The 18,659-nt window shown below is 40.6% G+C and overlaps 1 protein-coding gene across 3 annotated transcripts in view; it reads right to left on the bottom strand.

Moving 5' to 3' along the window:
• Nucleotides 1-1,137: 1,137 nt before the first annotated feature.
• Nucleotides 1,138-18,659, bottom strand: part of enox2 (ecto-NOX disulfide-thiol exchanger 2) — a 126,640-nt gene continuing 109,118 nt past the window's right edge. For 2 of the 3 annotated variants that reach the window (XM_061048534.1, XM_061048533.1), the window contains 7 exons: nt 17,524-17,638; nt 12,569-12,756; nt 10,923-11,063; nt 7,825-7,875; nt 6,958-7,063; nt 5,434-5,519; nt 1,138-2,073 (listed from right to left, as the gene is read on the bottom strand). In XM_061048534.1, coding sequence (XP_060904517.1) covers nt 1,942-2,073; nt 5,434-5,519; nt 6,958-7,063; nt 7,825-7,875; nt 10,923-11,063; nt 12,569-12,756; nt 17,524-17,638 — 819 coding nt within the window. In that variant the 3' untranslated portion in view covers nt 1,138-1,941. The remainder of the gene's footprint in view (nt 2,074-5,433; nt 5,520-6,957; nt 7,064-7,824; nt 7,876-10,922; nt 11,064-12,568; nt 12,757-17,523; nt 17,639-18,659) is intronic. The other variant, XM_061048535.1, reaches the window with a different exon arrangement.

Genomic DNA, 18,659 nt, shown 5'->3' on the forward strand with positions numbered 1-18,659 from the left:
GTCAGGGAGAGCGGGAGGGAAAACTAGCGAGTGATCGAGCGAGAGAGAGAGAGAGAGAGAGGGGAGGCTTGAGTTTTTCATCAGGGATGTTCTGCTGAGATCAAGTCTTACAGTGTGGAGAGGAAATGCAGCGATGCATGACTCTGAACAGGCTCACAATCCCATGTGCACCATCAAGCAGGGAGAAGCTGAAAAGTACGGCTGTGCAGTTCTTCCTGTCTATGTAACATCATCTTTGTACGACAAATGGGGGGAAAATACTACCCAAGAAGACAGATGCAGACCTGATATTTGCTCTTAGGCTCTGCTGTGACTACATATGAAAAAATAATGCACCAGCATTTACTCTTTCCTATTCATGCTTGACAGAAGCCAACAACCTCCGTGGGCTGGAAGTTACACACATAACATGCAAACAAGCCCACTCCCACGACATAGATTTGACATTTTACCCATGAAACCCTTTCCTATTCGAACCGATGCTTTTAATAATGGATACGTGTAAGAGGAAGGAAAGCCTTGTAGGAGCTTGTCGGCAGAACATTCTCATTCTCCATTATTAATTAAGGTACAAAGAACGGTACGCTGACAAGTGCAGGAACGCTAATTTTTCAAATGCAGTGCCTGTAGGAGACCGATGAGAGCAAATCATGTGTAATAATAAACCTTTGTTTCTGAGAAGCTCACAGCCGAGTAGCCCAGTGGAGGCACATTAAGGATGCTTGACTGGGCTTCTGGGAGGAACCTTCGGTCCTGGCGGCTACAGCTCTCTATCTGGGGAAGATGGAGGAGAAAACTCCCCTCTGTAGAGTGTTGTGTAACCGCTTAATATATGGATCCAGGCAAGTAGCACACAAACACATATTCACACAAACATCTCGTGCATGCAGTATGCCAGCAGCAGCAGCACACACACACACACACACACACACACACACACACACACACACACACACACACACACACACACACACACACACACACACACACACACACACACACACACACACACACACACACACACACTGGCTGCCTCACCAATTAAACATCATTAACATGATCCCTTAGGTGTGTTTCAAAGTTAAGCGTGATGCTGCAGTGCTGAGCCCTCAGCCAGGCTTAACCGGCTCTGGAAAGACACTGACACTTATGTAAGGTCTGAAATGACTGCCTAAAGCGTCGTCTTATAATATACGTTAAGTTGTATCGTAGTATCAGGTATATTAAAATCAACTCAAACATTTTTATATTCTAAAACTCTTTTTATCATCAAAAATATTAACCAAGATTTTACAGTGTATTACAAGAAATGATTCTATGCAACTGTTAACAGCCTTTACAGAAAATGAAGAAATATATCCATTTTTGATCTATGTTACAAACCAGACAGCAAAACAGAGAAGAGAGTTTGCCGAAGAGTTTTGGAGGTTTTAAGTGTTCAGTTAGACCCTGATTAGCCTCCTTCAGTTAGCTTTGTAGTCCTGGCTCACACTGACACCATACAGAGCCGACTGTAGGCTTGAAAAGTACGACGCCCAGCCCATGTGGGCGATAACGACATTATAATCCAGTGGCTGAAGGAGTCGGTGCTCTTCTGTGACTCTTTAAGTCTTTAGGTCAAGAAATATTTTTGCAGGCATTGAGAAGCTCAGTGAGAGTCCATGCTCAAGAAGCCTCTGTCTTCATGATTGTGTGACATTATTCCAGTAACCATGGGAATGCTGCGTCTTTCAGTCTCTGCCACCTGCTCAGAGTCCCTGAAATGCTTATGTAACATCATCTCTGCTCAGTCTTCTGTGTCCTTGAACAGTCAGGTAGAGTCCACAGTCTCTGATATTTGTGGGCTTTATACTCTGTCCTTCACATCTCCACAGTGTTCCTTATGTTGAGCCTCGTCTTCCTGTCTTCTCCTCCACATCTTGGAAGTGTAACCAGCAGACTCTATGTGCTCTTGATGCCCTGGAAGCCGCAGAATTTCCATCTTTTCTCCAGACTGGCTCCGACTCCACTCAGCTCCTGTATGAAGGTGCAAGGCAGCCGAGAGAGAAGAGCCTCCACCTCACTGGTGTTAATCTGAAGAGACACACATACCAGACCAGGGTTAGACAAGAAATCAAGGGAAGTATTCATGTTCTAACAGAGACACACACAGTGTACATGACACCCACAATAATTAGGGATACTTCTTCAGAAAGCAGCTGTATCTATGATTAAAAGAAAACTCTCATTTATTGTGATTGAATGCAAAATGAAAATAAAAAAATACAGAAAACGTTCTTGTCCACAGTGTTTGTCCACATTCCTGTCTCAGTAATGAGATGAATAAAAATAAAGGCACGGGGGAGTGACAGAGGGAATGGCTTGCCACAGAGAGCATACAGTAGGCTGTAATTGAATCGAGATGGCTGCAATGAGGCCTGATATATGGGACATGGGGTCTACCAGTTGCGCTACAGGGGCTCTCATTTTATATTTAGCACTGAGTAAATGAAACCTCTGTTGTGGCTGCTGGAGCCCACTATCTGTTGTTATACTATTTGTTGTTGCACAAGGTGTTACACTGGGTCTCATAATATTGACACATGTTTAGTAATCACAACTCAATCTACACTGCAATCACAATCATTGTAACTCCTATTCATGCCCGCAGTGCTGTTAATGATCTAAATGCGTCTTTGGATTACATCTCAAATGTCCTGATTTATCTTTTAGATTCAGAACTGTCATATTATACTCGAGCTGCCATTGGAGTATAGCAAGCAGCTTTCCACTCATTGCTAAGGATCAGGTGTTTTATTCAGAGATCTTGAGAAGGCCGTTCATGCTTTTATCTCCTCCAGGCTTCATTATAATAATTTGATTTATTCTGGTCTCACAGGGAAAATGTAGAAAACAGTTAATGAAGAGCCCTGACACTGAACTCTTCAAGAGGAGCAACCACATTACCCAGGGTGTTTCTCTCCTTCATCGGCTACAAGCTAATCGTACAGAATCTAAACCATACGTGGTACAGTTACTGCAAATACACCAAAACCAATTTGAGCCCAGTGTGGTATACTATGGGGAGTGTGGTATACTATGGGGAGTCCTTCTGGTGCCCCCCAAGTCCCACCTAGGAGTTTGTGAGCTGCAGAACTGCTGTGAACTAAGCATGTTGTTTTGTAACCTTTTTACTGTGACTGTGAAGCGCTGTCATTAATCAGCTCCTGAGTAAGACCTTCATATAAACATTCAACAGAGCAATATTATATTTAATGTTTTATTAACACACACTCACAGTATCCCCACTTAAACACTGAACTGATTTATATCTCAGAGGCCTCTAAAGTTTGAAACAGTAGTGACAGCGCTTTACCTTATTCATTACTTTACATGGACAATTTGAGAAAACTAATAATTTTAGAAAAAAACAGATGATCTTGCAGATGAATGTTTCTGTGGTGGAATTTCTGTAGTTATTTAGATTATAATGCACAGACGTCATTAGGTTTATTCACTGTTCTCTAATGTCAGTCAGACCTGATAGAGTTCAGTTGTTATTAGAACACCAAGTACAGCTTAGAGAGTGTCAACTGTTCTTCCTGATATCTGCAAGGACGTTTGGTAGACTTGTTGTCTGCCCCAGTGTAATCGACGTCACAGATTAGTCTAGGTGGGTCAATGTGACACGACCCTGATAATGGTAATGTCTTTTAGGATATATGCGATGCCTTTCGAAAAGTTCGGCAGATGTGATTGAGCAAGACACGAGTACGGAAGTGTGATGTTGAATCATGTCTCCTCATGAGTATTCTTCTTACGTATAAACTTTCATCAACGTAAGCCATCTGAGTCAACTGAGTCTTACTGTGTGGAGTCAAGTCTTAGTCATTTCCTCAACAGTTTCAAGGCCAACTTCAACACTGACGACAACTGAACGACTGATCTTTAACTCCAGCTACTGCTGTTGTTTTAAAGGTTCTGCATGAAACAAGCAGTGGAATACAACTCTCCTGTTATATTATTATCTCTGTAAGTGAGGCTGTCAAATGTATGACAGAGAACGTTCTAAGAAAAGTGGAGAATGTAAACTCTCTTTTTTATTATTCACCAACGGGATTTTTGTTAGCTTGCTTCAACTGCATGAATTTGTTGAGTTGATGCATGAAATGAGTACCATGACTCCAAACAAGACAATCAATTAAAAACATGGAGGTATACGTACTGTACATGGGTTTGATTCATGTTTTTCACCTAAAGCTATCTGGGATGAAATGTTGTGTTTAAATGAGAGGGTTGGTATGAATCACTGTTTCATAATATTCTTTTCTATTTCTTAAAACATTATTTAAAGCAAAAAGAAAGAAGTGTTTGTTGCTTTCAAAAAAGCAAAGCCATTTACTTTTTTCTGGTAATAAAATTGCGGCCACTGTTTTTATACATCAACTAGGATTTGATGGATTCTGTAAAACTTTAAGCGAGATTGTGACGGCACAATCCGTGGGCTGAGGATCATGTGTTGATTGAAATTCTGAGGTGACACTTTTTAAGTCTACTGTAAATGCTGTTGTCAACAGCGTCTCACATTTATAATTACATTGTTCAGGCTCTGTGTTGATGTCCTGATGCATTAAGGTCCGTGATGGAGATAAGACGTGTGTGACATGACACACAATGGAGCTATGTGTGGAGCGTGTAGATAAGAAGAGTGGATCAGTTCTTGTCATTGGGGATGTTATTGAAAAAAAAAACCTGTGTGGGCTGCTTTATGTGTGCAGCCGGGAGACTCAATGTAGGAGCAATACACAATGCATTCATACTCATACAGATACACAAGTGTGGGCGTTTGCTCACGTACACAAACACATACTGAACAAAAAAAACCAAAAGGCCCGAAAGAATACAGTCACTATCTTTTCTTTTTGTGTGTGAGGATGAGTCAGGCTGGTGATGAGCATATTCAAAGAGTTCCTACTGTCAGAAAGATAATTCTGGCAGCAACTTTGTGTCGAGTTTTTGCAGATGACATATCAAATCTCACAGTGAGAAACACAAATGGTTATCTTGCAGAATAAATCCCCAGTGAGGCCTCTCGTGTAAAAGATATCTTAATCTCATCCTCTTCATCTAGCTCGTTGTTCTTTATAAAGATACTTTGACATTTTGACAGGGAGATACATGAGAATATCTATTCACACTACAGAATGTCAAACTATTCATTTTAAACCCTTCAGCTTCTCCTATAGCTGTTTCCTCCAAAACCATCAATTTCAATTAAAAGAGCTGTAGAAGCAGAGAGGAGCATTGGCTCAACTTCACAGCACGGCATCTGGCATACATAAAGTCCATATGTCGGCTCTGTAGGGGGACTGACACAGTGTCTGCATGTAATCTCAACTCACATTGAAGGTGACTCTGCTGATCTTTCCCACAGTGAAGGTTTGTGTCTGTTACCTTTGTGTCCAAACGCTGCAGGTAGGAACAGATGTACTCGATGCTGGCTCCAAACGGATGGACGTGCAGGAAAGTGGAGATGATCCCTGAGGAGGAACAAACCAGTCATGCAAAGATAAAGTTAAGGAAGAAACATGTCACATTCCCCTCCCCTCCTCTCCTCTCTTCTCCTCTTCTCTCCTTTCCTCTCCTCTCCTTTCCCCTCCTCTCCTCTCTTCTCCTCTTCTCTCCTTTCCCCTCCTCTCCTCTCCTCTCCTCTCCATTGTGGCTCCTGATTAGAGGAAGTGTTTAATGACAGCTTTTGATGTTGTTGCCTCTCGTCAAAGCTCAGCTCAAACAAACCATCTGCTATCAGCTCACCGGGACATGAGAGAGATAATCCTCTACCTCTGCCCACTAACTACCTTCTACCTTTAGAGCATCCAGAGATCAACAGTTGAAACAATGTCATACTGATAAGTCATAAAGTCTCGAACCCTAGAGCAGGAATAACAGAATTAATAGATTTTTTATGGGGAAATTTAAACTCAAAGACCTTTTTTTTTTTTTTTGCTGCCTGCATGAGGCTGGTTGATACTCGAGCATAAACAACATGCTCGCCTGGAGCTGCTCCAACAGCAACAAATCAGAGACTAAGTCTACTGGTGCATGGAGATACAACACCAAGTATTTGATGCTGTTGATTTACTTTCATAAAACAGCCCACTGGAGTGGTTTTGCCGTCTGTGCTTATTTGCCTTGAAGGGCCAATGAACATCTCCAGCTGACAGTGCAGACGTTTGCTGTGACAATGCGCCCACTCAGTGAATATGCAGATTCAAGTGACTGTGAGATCTAGTATGCGAGACTTAGAGGCAGCATCAGCAAATGTTTTAAACAATGGGAGTTAAAAAACATAGCTACCAGAAACTTTTTACACCTTTTCTTATTTTGTTTCCCCTGGAGTCTTACCACTTCATATCAATGCAAAGTTGTGACTGTAATATCAATTCTGCATCTGATGGAATCCAAAGTTTGTTCTTTAAACTGTGTAGCTCATCCTAAACAGTTACAGATGAGATTACAGCGAATCATACATCAGCTCGGTGTCTGTTTTATGTCCTTTCTGCTTCATGCTGTATTATAAAAACCACACATCTTTGCTTGAGTTTTTGCAGCATTCACACCTGCTACCAGTAATCTGCTAGACTGGCAAAAACTGAGCTGTGAGACTCTGCTGACACCACTTTTCAACAGTTCAGGGAATTTTTAATAATCATGGTCTCTTTAAATACCCATTAAGCAAAGTTCCCGCAGCCTAAGAAACCAGTAACCGTACAATAACCAAACGCTGGAATAATTGAACCCAGTTTTGTTGTATATCAACGACTTAATGGTGTTTTCATTTGACTAATAATATATGTAAGCGCAGCAGTCAATAACCTGAAATAATACAGCTCCATATCAAACAGTTTGAATTGTAGCTCCTAGTGCTCCTATTAGGGAGCATTTTTTTTGCAATATAAAAGATTTGTGTCAGCGTACCGACTAGCAGAGCTTCTCTTTCAGAGTGGACAGGACTCGATGGAGTCTTCTCTGTTGGACCTTCTTTCTCCTGACTGCAGCTCACCACTGCAGAGACTGTGGCTTCCTGCACACACAAACAAACACAAACACACACACACACAGTTAACCTGCATGCTTCTGCTACCAGCCGCTGCTTTTGATGAGAAGTAAACAAGCCAAACTTAAGTTCATAAATGACACACGATATAAAGACAAACATGAATGCCAATGAACACACCAGAAAGTTTCTCCAGCAAAAAATTGATACAAAGAGAGAACAAGGTTGAGGATAATGAGACGAGGGAGGATTTTCAGCCAGCAGCTTTAGTTCTCATAAAATGAATTACTCACACACACAAGGACAAAACAGAGACGAGTGTAGGAAGAAGAAATAGAGGGAGAGAAGAAATGATCAAACTGTTTGTTTCAGATCTCTGACAGGTGATGGAAAATTTGTCAGAGGAGTGTTTGCTGTTTGTGGTCCTCCATAACAGTGTGTGTGTACTCTTTTCACTTATGGTGTGGGATGCCTGTTGGCCTTTTTCTGTTTTTAATCTATCCATTACACCCTGACAGTGTGTGTCAGTGTGTGTGGGTGTGTAGACAGACGCACATTTGCGAGCCATTGTGTCTTTATGACTCCTTTATTTCCTAGCCTAGTTGTGTCTGTGCTGATTTACTCAATGAGAAATGTGGTGGCAGTGAATTGGATCGGCCTGTAATGATCTGTCATGTTAGAGGAAGAGGTTAGAGAGGAGAGTCAGAGGAGGAGCGGGAGAAATGAGGACAGAAAACAATATGTGAAGAGGAGAATTCAGGGTTAGATCTCTTTTTTTCCCCACTTACACTGGCTTGATTCTCCTCGCTGCCTCTGTCGTCCTGCTTCGACATCTCCAGCTGCGGCACATCACAAACACACGAGGAGAAGAGGCAAAGAAACAACGTAAGTGCTAATGTAGACAGACTGGCGTGTGTGAATGCACACAGCTCGGTGTGCAAAAACAGACAGGGAGTATTTTTAGAATCATGTCAAGAAATGTTTTGATTCAGATCATAAATAGAAGCAGAGACGCCAAACTGCTGCTTGATATAATGAACCCTTACTGAGCTAAAATGAGCAAAAGGGGTCAGATAATAAATTTGTTACAATGCAACATTTTGTGAGATTTTTTGGGCATGCATAATTACTTTTTTATAGTTTTTTTGTTTCTACATACGGCCATAGCTCTATACATTGGGTTCTGAGCACCCCTTCACTGTACCTCTCCTTTAAACAGGACGGCTTTATGAAAGTCTGCTCGCTCTTAACGTCAGAAAACCCAACGTCTGTGGAGGATGTGCGGCTGTTCATGTGAATCCATATTAGACTTACTGATCCTGGAGTTGTAAATGTTTAATGTTTCTTTTTCAAAGTGTTTGGTCAAGTTGCCTTGATATATATCTATCATTTAGAGTGTCAAATTATTAATGGAATATTTATTATCCATAATTTTACGTGTTTCACTTTTGCACTCACTAGATAAGCAGGTTCTTGACTCACTGTTACATCTAGTGGAAAGGTTTGAAAACTGAAATTCAACAAGTTCTATCTAATCACAGACAAATATCAATGAAGACAACTTTTCTTAGAGGTCTCCTCTGGGATCAAAGTTAACGTGCTGCTGGTGAAATCAATGAAGGACTTCCTGTCATGACTTTCTTCTCTGTGCGTGACATGTTTTACAGTCAGACTAGCAACTCGAGACTGAAATGGGGTTGATGTTGAGAGATGTCATATAAAACCAGATTGTTAGCTGCACTTGACTTTAAAAATGGTCCCGCCCCTTATATTCTGAGATCATATTGATACCAAGTCCTTTAAAAACATTTTCTGACAATTTGATGGTCTCCATGGACGGTTTAGTGGGAACATATGAACTTCAGTTCACCTGAGATAAGGTTTATTATTCACTGGTGAATAACTTTTCATGTGGCTCTGGAAGAGAGTACGCTTTGTAGGCTCTGTTATTTCCATCACAGTTACTTTAGTTTGAGCTTTAGACTGTAAAACATTTGATTAAAATGATCACTTAAGCGATCATTTAATAATACAAATAATCATTAGAGGGAGCGCTATAACATATTTACTGAAGTTTGATAAGAGGCTTTTTTTCATGTTTATCATACTGGAAATAAAAGTGCCAACAGCTTCAATGACCTGCACTGGTGTAAATCCAGTAATGTGTGGTGACAGCTCGGTGACAGCAAATCAGTGACTGGACCAGTGAAGGAGAACTGATGGCACAAAGAGAAGTCCTCAACATGACAAATCACCCACAATGACCGCTAATCTTCAGAGAAACCTACACCCAAACATTGATTTCTCTTCCTCCGTTTTAATGAGACTGCCTCTCAGGATTCATGTGTGCTCACATGCTGGGGGTTTAATTAGCATTTCTCCCACAGCTCCCAGTCACAGGGACACAGTTCTAATCAAACCGTCCCTGTAACACTTTATTGACAACTCTGTAACTTCAGTAGATCTAAGCGCACCTGTCAGCTCGTACATCTCGGAGCAAACAGACGACATGCTGAGCCACTCCCGAGTGGATTGAGAGCCTCTAGTTTTTATTTTTATCCAATTAAAAAGGAGATTGAACCCTTAGCCTACTGCTAATGGAAGCCCCTCCTCTCTACTCACTGTTGCCCTCATTCTAGTAGAAAACCGTATTCATTTTTACAATCTTACCTTACAACTATTAATGCAATATTACGGTACAACAAATAATATTTTAAAATACTATGACTAATCGATGTTTCCCCTCAGCCCTGGTTTTAACTGGCTTATAGTCATTTGCAGGGTTAGTTCATGGTGATCTCACTATTACTGCTCATACATACTGAAATCAGCATGAACACACTTTTAGTCCATCAGAACTAAATGATGAAATGATTTCTCCATGTGAATCAAGTGCAGATTTAGCCAGAAGGAGCAACATGTTCTGGAATGACAGGATGTGGGTTTTGTGGTGGTTTGATTTCTCATAAAATCTCAGCAGCTAACAAACAAGGAAACAATTTGACTGTGGTGCCACATGCTCAATGTGTTCCTAGTTAGGAGAGAATTGATTTCTTCTTGTTCTTTGTTATGTGGTTTATTGGATAACATGCAGTTATGGAGGAGTGGACAAACACTATATCCTATCTGGCAGAGGAGCACAGATGGGAGGAAAAAACATACACTGTGTGGTGTACTGGAAGGTTTTTGAAATAAAGGTTGTTTTGAAGACTTTTAGAGACGTTTTTACTAAAATGTTTTTTGATGCATTATTCTGTTAATGTAAGTATTTGACATTTTTTGTGTGTAGGTAGCAAGATGGAAATACGTTTGGGGAGTTTCATAATAACTTGAGTAAAAATGAGTTGTATCATAAAAGTCAGTCTCGACATAGACTCAAATAATAAGTAACAACATCGCAGTGAAACAGGCTTCATGTGTTGAAGCAGACGGTACAGAAGTATGAAGAGAAAGACGAAGATGTATCAGGCAGCTACTGATGATTATCTTCTCTAGTGATCGATCTGCAGAACATTTTCATAATGCGACATTGTGATGGACAAATGGCGGAAAGTAGTCATGTTTATTGTCAAGCACACAGGGTGACATCATCGTGTTGCTCGTGTTATGCATTTATCTAGCATGTATGATCTTGTGCTTCCTGTGTTTGATTGAGGAGCTTAGAAAATAAATCTTCAAACTATTCTTCTGTCTTTATGTTAACAGAAGATTTTTTTCTCTAATATATTTCCCACAATGAAACTCATCTTGAACTAATTTCTTTCTTATAAAAATGCAAATTAGATACAAGTGTTGACTTTCAAACTTAGATTGTCACTCAGAAACAAACTAATCAATACAATTCCACCAGAGGAACACCCCCCTCCTCCCCCCCCGTCACACTAACCTGCGCTGCTTGTGTGTTTTGCAGGTTCTGCAGTCCCTCCTTCAGGGTCTGGACTTGGTTCTTCAGCTGCTGTTTGTCCTCCAAACTCTTCTCCAGCTCCGCCTCTCGCTGTTTCATTTCTTCTCTCATTTTTAACAGTTGCTGCAGAGGAGAGGGAACAAAAAGCCATCAGAACTATGTAACCGTGACGATATAAACCTTTTTTATTCAAACAGCAAACTGAAAGCAGAAAACAATCAGACATTGGTTTAATTAATATTTAGGATGAAATCCTCAATGACAATAAGAACAAAGAAGAAATCAGACAATGATGTGAATTATGTCTCAAATAATTCCTTTTTCAAAGGAAACGATTGTTACATTATAATCTGTCACACATGTTTCTGTTGCATGTGTCCAAGAGGAGAAATATGCTCAAAAAGTACAAATTACATTGAGAGGAAAAACTCACAGGGGTAAAAAAGGAAAGAAAGCTTTGATAGCTTACAACAGCTTGTATTTCTTACTTGTCCTCTGAAGTTTTCTGCTAATACAGATAAAAAGAAAGATTCCCCTCCTGCTGTTTGAATTTCAACAAATTAAGGATCCACATCTTGACAAATGAGAGGTCTTTAAATTTGATCTGCAAAGCTGCACATTAAGCACTCCCTTATTACAGGCACTTCAATTCAAAAATTAGAAAATGGTTTGCCACTTCATGCTGAGACTATTTCATTGTAATTTGTGTTTTTGCATGGACATTTGCGGGGGTGGGGGGTGTTATCTAATTTCAGGGTGTTTTTATTGATTTAATCCATCCACCTCATCGTTCCATAAACACATCATGAGACGTAAGATGGAGAGTTAATTAGTGTCTGCAGGCATAAAGGAACAGCAGGGACTTAATGGATTCTCTTCTTCTAGACGTGAATCTTGACAGCCACCAGAGTGAGGACACTTTTCAAACACACAATGACTCAGTCGTTCTCTGGTATTTATGGGGTATTACATTTTATTTATTAAAGGTAAAATTCCTCCCATAGCCTAAAAATAAGGTGGTTCAGAAAACAATGTCAATGTCTGCACATACTGTCATTCCTCACAGTGCATGCACAGTAATATCAATGTCCTATAATGTATTGACATTTGCACCTTGAGCCCATACTCTGTTGTGTGACAACACTGTATGTTGTTCTTCTAGACAACATACAGTTTTTCACATAAATCATTCTTCCAGGACTTTAGTTCAAATTTCTAAAAATTCTGTGCCAAGAGAAATCTTAGTGAACTATCAAAAAGGGATAAAAAGGATGGGTCCTGTTTGAAAAAAGACGACTGAGGATGCTGTGGACCCACATGTTTTCAAACAAAGAAAAAGAGAAAACTTGAAAATGTATTTTTTTGCAGCGCTTCAGAAAAAGACTAACAGCAGCTGCAGACACCTGTTCTTGTACTTGTTCCGTCACTGGTCTCTTTGAGAATACTGAATCATGAACAAAAGACAGTCTAAGAGGAAAATTCAACGGGTTAACCTGAACGACCTTGTTCATAAAAAGAACCTGGAGCAGAACGGTAATGAATAGGAGATGAAACTTCTTGCTGGATACAGGACAGGAAAAGAGTGACTGTATGATTATTTGTTTATGTGTGTGTAAAATAAGTGTTACCTTCTGCATGCCCTGCAGAGCCTGCTGCAGGAAGCTGAGCTGCTGAGCGTGTGTGCTGTCCTCCTCACTCCTCATTGGTTGGTTCTTGCCCTGTTCCTGTTTGAGCAGCTCCACCTCGTTCCTGTAGGCATCCAGCTGACAGCGAAGGGAGTCGTTCTCCTCCTTTAAGGCTTCAGCTTGAGAAACTCCTGCAGATTTAAACATAAAGTGCACAAAGCAGTGTTTACTATGGTCATTATTATTTATAACATTGCACTGCTGTTCAATTTACATCTCATTGCTGCATACTGCTATCAAGCTGAGTGTCACTTTCATCGTATAGACTTGACTAGACTTGAGTTTCCTTCTGAACTTTCTTTTTTTGTGGAAACATAATCAAACTTCAATATTTTTCCTTATTTAAACGTACCAGTATATCTGTCACAACCTGACAATTCAAATTCTTATTAGATCACTCATCATTCATTTTTATCTTTGCGTCTGCTAAATGAATTGTAGAAGGTGTAGAAATATTCAGCAGGGTGCCAGGGTGGTTAGTCTAATCTACAAAATCAAAGCATTATTGGAAAAAGGGAGATCTCAATTTGACTTTTTACAAACTTCAGGCTGCTTGAAACACAAAATGGCAAATTCCTTCTGGATATATTTCTGCTCATATATTTGTATCTGCTTCTCCCTGCAGGGGTTTTGCAGAAACAGTATTAAAGTCCCTGAAACTTGTCTTTACATCTGAAATGACTCTTTTCAATATCAGTTACACAAAATAAAGAAATATGATAAACGTTTTAAAGAGAGGTAGACACTAAGAACGTTGTTTAAGTTACATTGGTTAATAAAAAAGCTTCTTTGGTTACTTTTCTTACTTTTAGGGAAACATTTGATCACTGCTTTCAAATTCTATGAGGGTTGAGACAAAATAGTCTTCAGCCTAACTCAACTTTCCTTTGCATTTTAGGTCAAATACTAGGATACATTCTTCAACCTTTAGCCATGTTTGGATCATAAATTTAACAATGATGCTCTTGAAACTGCTTTGACACAAGACTTTTTCTCCATAGCAGTATGTATACGTCAAAATGGTTAAAACAAACAAGATTGATCAGAAACAGTTGAACTACATAAAGCTTGTGATTAGAGAATTAACACATGTACCGGTAGTCAGAGGGTGTCCTCTAACACTCTTTGGTGAAGCATTAAATAAATAATTTAAGTAGAAGTACGCTGTTCAATGAGAAACGAGCTCTCTACTGGAGGGAATCATTCTGAAACACGAGTCTCTCCTTTCCATGTCACAGCAATATTACAAGCAGCAACATCAGCAAACAATCCCACACAGCCATCAGACTTTAATTAAAATGTTGCCCCAGCTTGAATGTTGCTCAGGTTCACATAAATAACCCTTTCTGGAGAAATTACACTTCAAATTATGTGCCAATAAAAGAAAAATTAAGAGCCAATAAAAGAAAACCAGAGGCAATGTCTCATGTGTAACAAAAATGGGACCCCATCCCTTTAATTAGAAAGCTGATAATAAATCTGAATGATAAAAAAAAGTTTCCTAGCACTACTACGACAAAAAAATTGGTGAGAGGTTCAGTGTTGTTAACTATCTGGAAATGTGTGAGGTAAAAATATTGGATCCAATAATCTGGCACCTTCAACATACTAACAGAGAAAGCTGTGACAATCTCAAAGTGTTTCAACCATTAGCTTTCTTCTGGACATCTGAGCTGACCTATCGAGCACAGAGAGGAGACAGAGGGAGTTATTACTGTATGAGACCTGCTCAGCTGCAGTCGTATCCACTGTTATCAGCTCTGTTCTCCTCCTGTGGGCCTCGAGGGGAAGCTCTTTGGGGAAAGTTCAACACACTGACTGGACGGCGAAGATAAGCCCCATCCTGTGCAGGTCTGTGTGTGCGTGTGTTTATCTGGCTCGTTTTTGTGTGGGTGTCCACGAGTGCTGCCTGCAGTCTATCACAGAGGACCATTGGTTGTGTTAATGAACTCTTGCTGAGTGTGTGTGTGCACGTCCACGCTGTGTTTGTGTGCACTTCTCTACCATCAAAATTAAGGTTTGTAGTGAGAGGAATATTGATCTGAGAGCCTCATCAGCTCGGTGCGAGGAGATGTCAACCACTTGGTCAGATTCTGAGTAATTCCCCCTCTCTTACATCACAGGTAGAGCTATCGACCTGCAGACATCCTGGAGAGCACACACACACACACACACACACACACACACACACACACACACACACACACACACACACACACACACACACACACACACACACACACACACACACACACACACACACACACACACACACACACACACACACACACACACACACACACACACACACACACACACACACAGGCATACAGTCATGCACACAAGCGGTTCTTTTGCTATTCTGCACAAGAGTCAGACGCAGAGCATCGGTCTACTTTTAAGAGGCTGCAGTTGTAAAGAACAGCGTTTCAAGCTGAAAAGTTAATGTTTTCAAGTTAGTGAGTAAAGATCGAGTAACAGTTAGCCTTTTAACACAAATACCAAGAAGTATCACATTAACACCCGTCAACTGGGTCGAAGTTGCAGCATGGAGAGGAATGACAGATCAATGACAGCAATGCTAATTACTGATAGCTAAATAACAAGGTTGCCAAAGAGAAGGGGGCTGAGCTGACAACTTAATTTACATACATCTGCATGCTGATGAGAGAAGCTGTCATATCAGCAGAGGCAGAGATCAGAACGATTAAAAAGCAGAAAGATAGAGCAAAAACAACATGCAAAACATCGGATGACCTGACATGTGGTGGTCACGGTAACAGCATGTTGCCCTGACAACCACTCTAGATACATGCTTTATTGCGGTGGGGGTGAGAAGATTATCAGCACTGTTAGTTTGTGTTGCTTGACAAACATAAAAATGCTCCTCAAGGGGAAAAACAGGAGATTATGGTGCTTAGATATCAAATGATCTGGCAGCTTGGAGATGTGGACACATTCACACACGCTCACACACGTACACACAATTATAGAGTATTGTGTACATTCAGTAGGGACTGGGCTTTTAGTAGTTACTGTATGTTCATCATTCACTCAGTGAAGCATGTACAGTGGGTACGGAAAGTATTCAGACCCCTTTACATTTTTCACTCTTTGTTTCATTGCAGCCATTTGCTAAAATCAAAAAAGTTCATTTTATTTCTCATTAATGTACACTCAGCACCCCATCTTGACAGAAAAAAAACAGAAATGTAGAAATTTTTGCAAATTTATTAAAAAAGAAAAACTGAAATATCACATGGTCATAAGTATTCAGACCCTTTGCTGTGACACTCATATTTAACTCAAATGCTGTCCATTTCTTCTGATCCTCCTTGAGATGGTTCTGCTCCTTCATTGGAGTCCAGCTGTGTTTAATTAAACTGATTGGACTTGATTAGGAAAGGCACACACCTGTCTATATAAGACCTTACAGCTCACAGTGCATGTCAGAGCAAATGAGAATCATGAGGTCGAAGGAACTGCCCAAGGAGCTCAGAGACAGAATTGTGGCAAGGCACAGATCTGGCCAAGGTTACAAAAGAATTTCTGCAGCACTCAAGGTTCCTAAGAGCACAGTGGCCTCCATAATCCTTAAATGGAAGAAGTTTGGGACGACCAGAACTCTTCCTAGACCTGGCCGTCCAGCCAAACTGAGCAATCGTGGGAGAAGAGCCTTGGTGAGAGAGGTAAAGAAGAACCCAAAGATGACTGTGGCTGAGCTCCAGAGATGCAGTAGGGAGATGGGAGAAAGTTCCACAAAGTCAACTATCACTGCAGCCCTCCACCAGTCGGGGCTTTATGGCAGAGTGGCCCGACGGAAGCCTCTCCTCAGTGCAAGACATATGAAAGCCCGCATAGAGTTTGCCAAAAAACACATGAAGGACTCCCAGACTATGAGAAAGAAGATTCTCTGGTCTGATGAGACCAAGATTGAACTTTTTGCCTTTAATTCTAAGCGGTGTGTGTGGAGAAAACCAGGCACTGCTCATCACCTGCCCAATACAATCCCAACAGTGAAACATGGTGGTGGCAGCATCATGCTATGGTGGTGTTTTTCAGCTGCAGGGACAGGACGACTGGTTGCAATTGAAGGAAAGATGAATGCGGCCAAGTACAGAGATATCGTGGAAGAAAACCTCTTCCAGAGTGCTCAGGACCTCAGACTGGGCCGAAGGTTCACCTTCCAACAAGACAATGACCCTAAGCACACAGCTAAAATAACAAAGGAGTGGCTTCGGAACAACTCTGTGACCATTCTTGACTGGCCCAGCCAGAGCCCTGACCTAAACCCAATTGAGCATCTCTGGAGAGACCTGAAAATGGCTGTCCACCAACGTTCATCATCCAACCTGACAGAACTGGAGAGGATCTGCAAGGAAGAATGGCAGAGGATCCCCAAATCCAGGTGTGAAAAACTTGTTGCATCATTCCCAAGAAGACTCATGGCTGTACTAGCTCAAAAGGGTGCTTCTACTCAATACTGAGCAAAGGGTCTGAATACTTATGACCATGTGATATTTCAGTTTTTCTTTAATAAATTTGCAAAAATTTCTACATTTCTGTTTTTTTCTGTCAAGATGGGGTGCTGAGTGTACATTAATGAGAAATAAAATTAACTTTTTTTGATTTTAGCAAATGGCTGCAATGAAACAAAGAGTGAAAAATGTAAAGGGGTCTGAATACTTTCCGTACCCACTGTATGTTGCCAGCAAGTTGATGTGTTTCTTATTCATGTGGAGTTGTCAGATCCTTAGAGGAAGATTACTGTCACTTCAGCTTTCTCCCTCTGTGATTTCAACGCTCTCAGAGTACATCCTCTGGGGCCTCTGATCAATGAATATCCTGTCATGTTGACAGAAGTGCTGATCTGTGAATACATGCATGTATATGAATACCTGAGTCCATTGAGTCTTTGCTGTCAGCCATGTCCTCCATGTCGTCATCCGACATCTCCATCTCCTCCTCTCGCCTGATGCCCATCAGCTGCTCGTTGTGCATGTTTCTGATCTCCTGAAAAACCCAATGAAAGAGAAAGAGGAGGGTCAGAGGTGCAAAGACTTGTGATGCATGTTTTAGTTGGTGCTATCAGGATGAAGATCTGCTAGGCACTTCTTTGATTAGCTGTAAGGAACCCTTCAGAACAGAATAAATGAGTGTGATGAATAAAGATGTAATAAAGGATAATTCCTCCTCTTGAACAACGAAAGGGCCGATAGTAGCAAAATCCAGCTGGACTTCACTCTTTTTGTACTTTACAGCACAGATGTTAAATAAAGAAAACAGCTCACTCATGCAGGAAGTGATGACACTGACAACCACAGCTCCCGTCACTGAAACTTCAGAAGTCACTGATGTAGGCTGACAAAGCGAGAAATGTCTCCAGTACTAACTGTCACTGATTTGCATCCATTTGTTTTTTTTATGTATAGATACACATACAGTTGTGGTAACTGTAATATACTGACTGTATATGCTTCATGTAAATTTCACAGACTGATTTTTTAATGAATACATCTATATGGAGGCGAGTAGGTTTAAAGACTAAGGTCAACCCAACAAATAACTCTCGAGGAGTGTGCCAAGAGAAAAGAAAAACAAACATGATCTACATAGTCTACATTTCACACATTAGACATCCGTTTGACCATTCATCACCATTCAACATCATCTCACTGAGATGAGAAATAAAGTGTGCACAAGTCTCTCTATTCTCCTTCCCTGTTGTGAGAAGATGTATGGACTACAGCTGTAAATGGTGTTTTTCATGAAAACAAAGAGGTTTCTTGCTAATGGAGCAGCTTAACAGAGAGTCCAGCTTTTTACACTGTAAAGAGACACACATTGAAAACAACTTTTATAGAAAAACAGGGTTGAAGGTCCAGGAGAAATGTTCTTGCATTGTCAGGAGACCATTGTCCTTTGGGTTGGGGTCAGATATGCAGGTAAACATGGAAGGTTTATTGAAGTGGGCAAAACATAAATGACAGTAAAAATGAGATCAATACATTTCATCACTGTTTAACAAAGGTCC

Source organism: Labrus mixtus, chromosome 10 (genome assembly GCF_963584025.1).
Source record: "Labrus mixtus chromosome 10, fLabMix1.1, whole genome shotgun sequence".
Taxonomy (NCBI): Eukaryota; Metazoa; Chordata; class Actinopteri; order Labriformes; family Labridae; genus Labrus; species Labrus mixtus.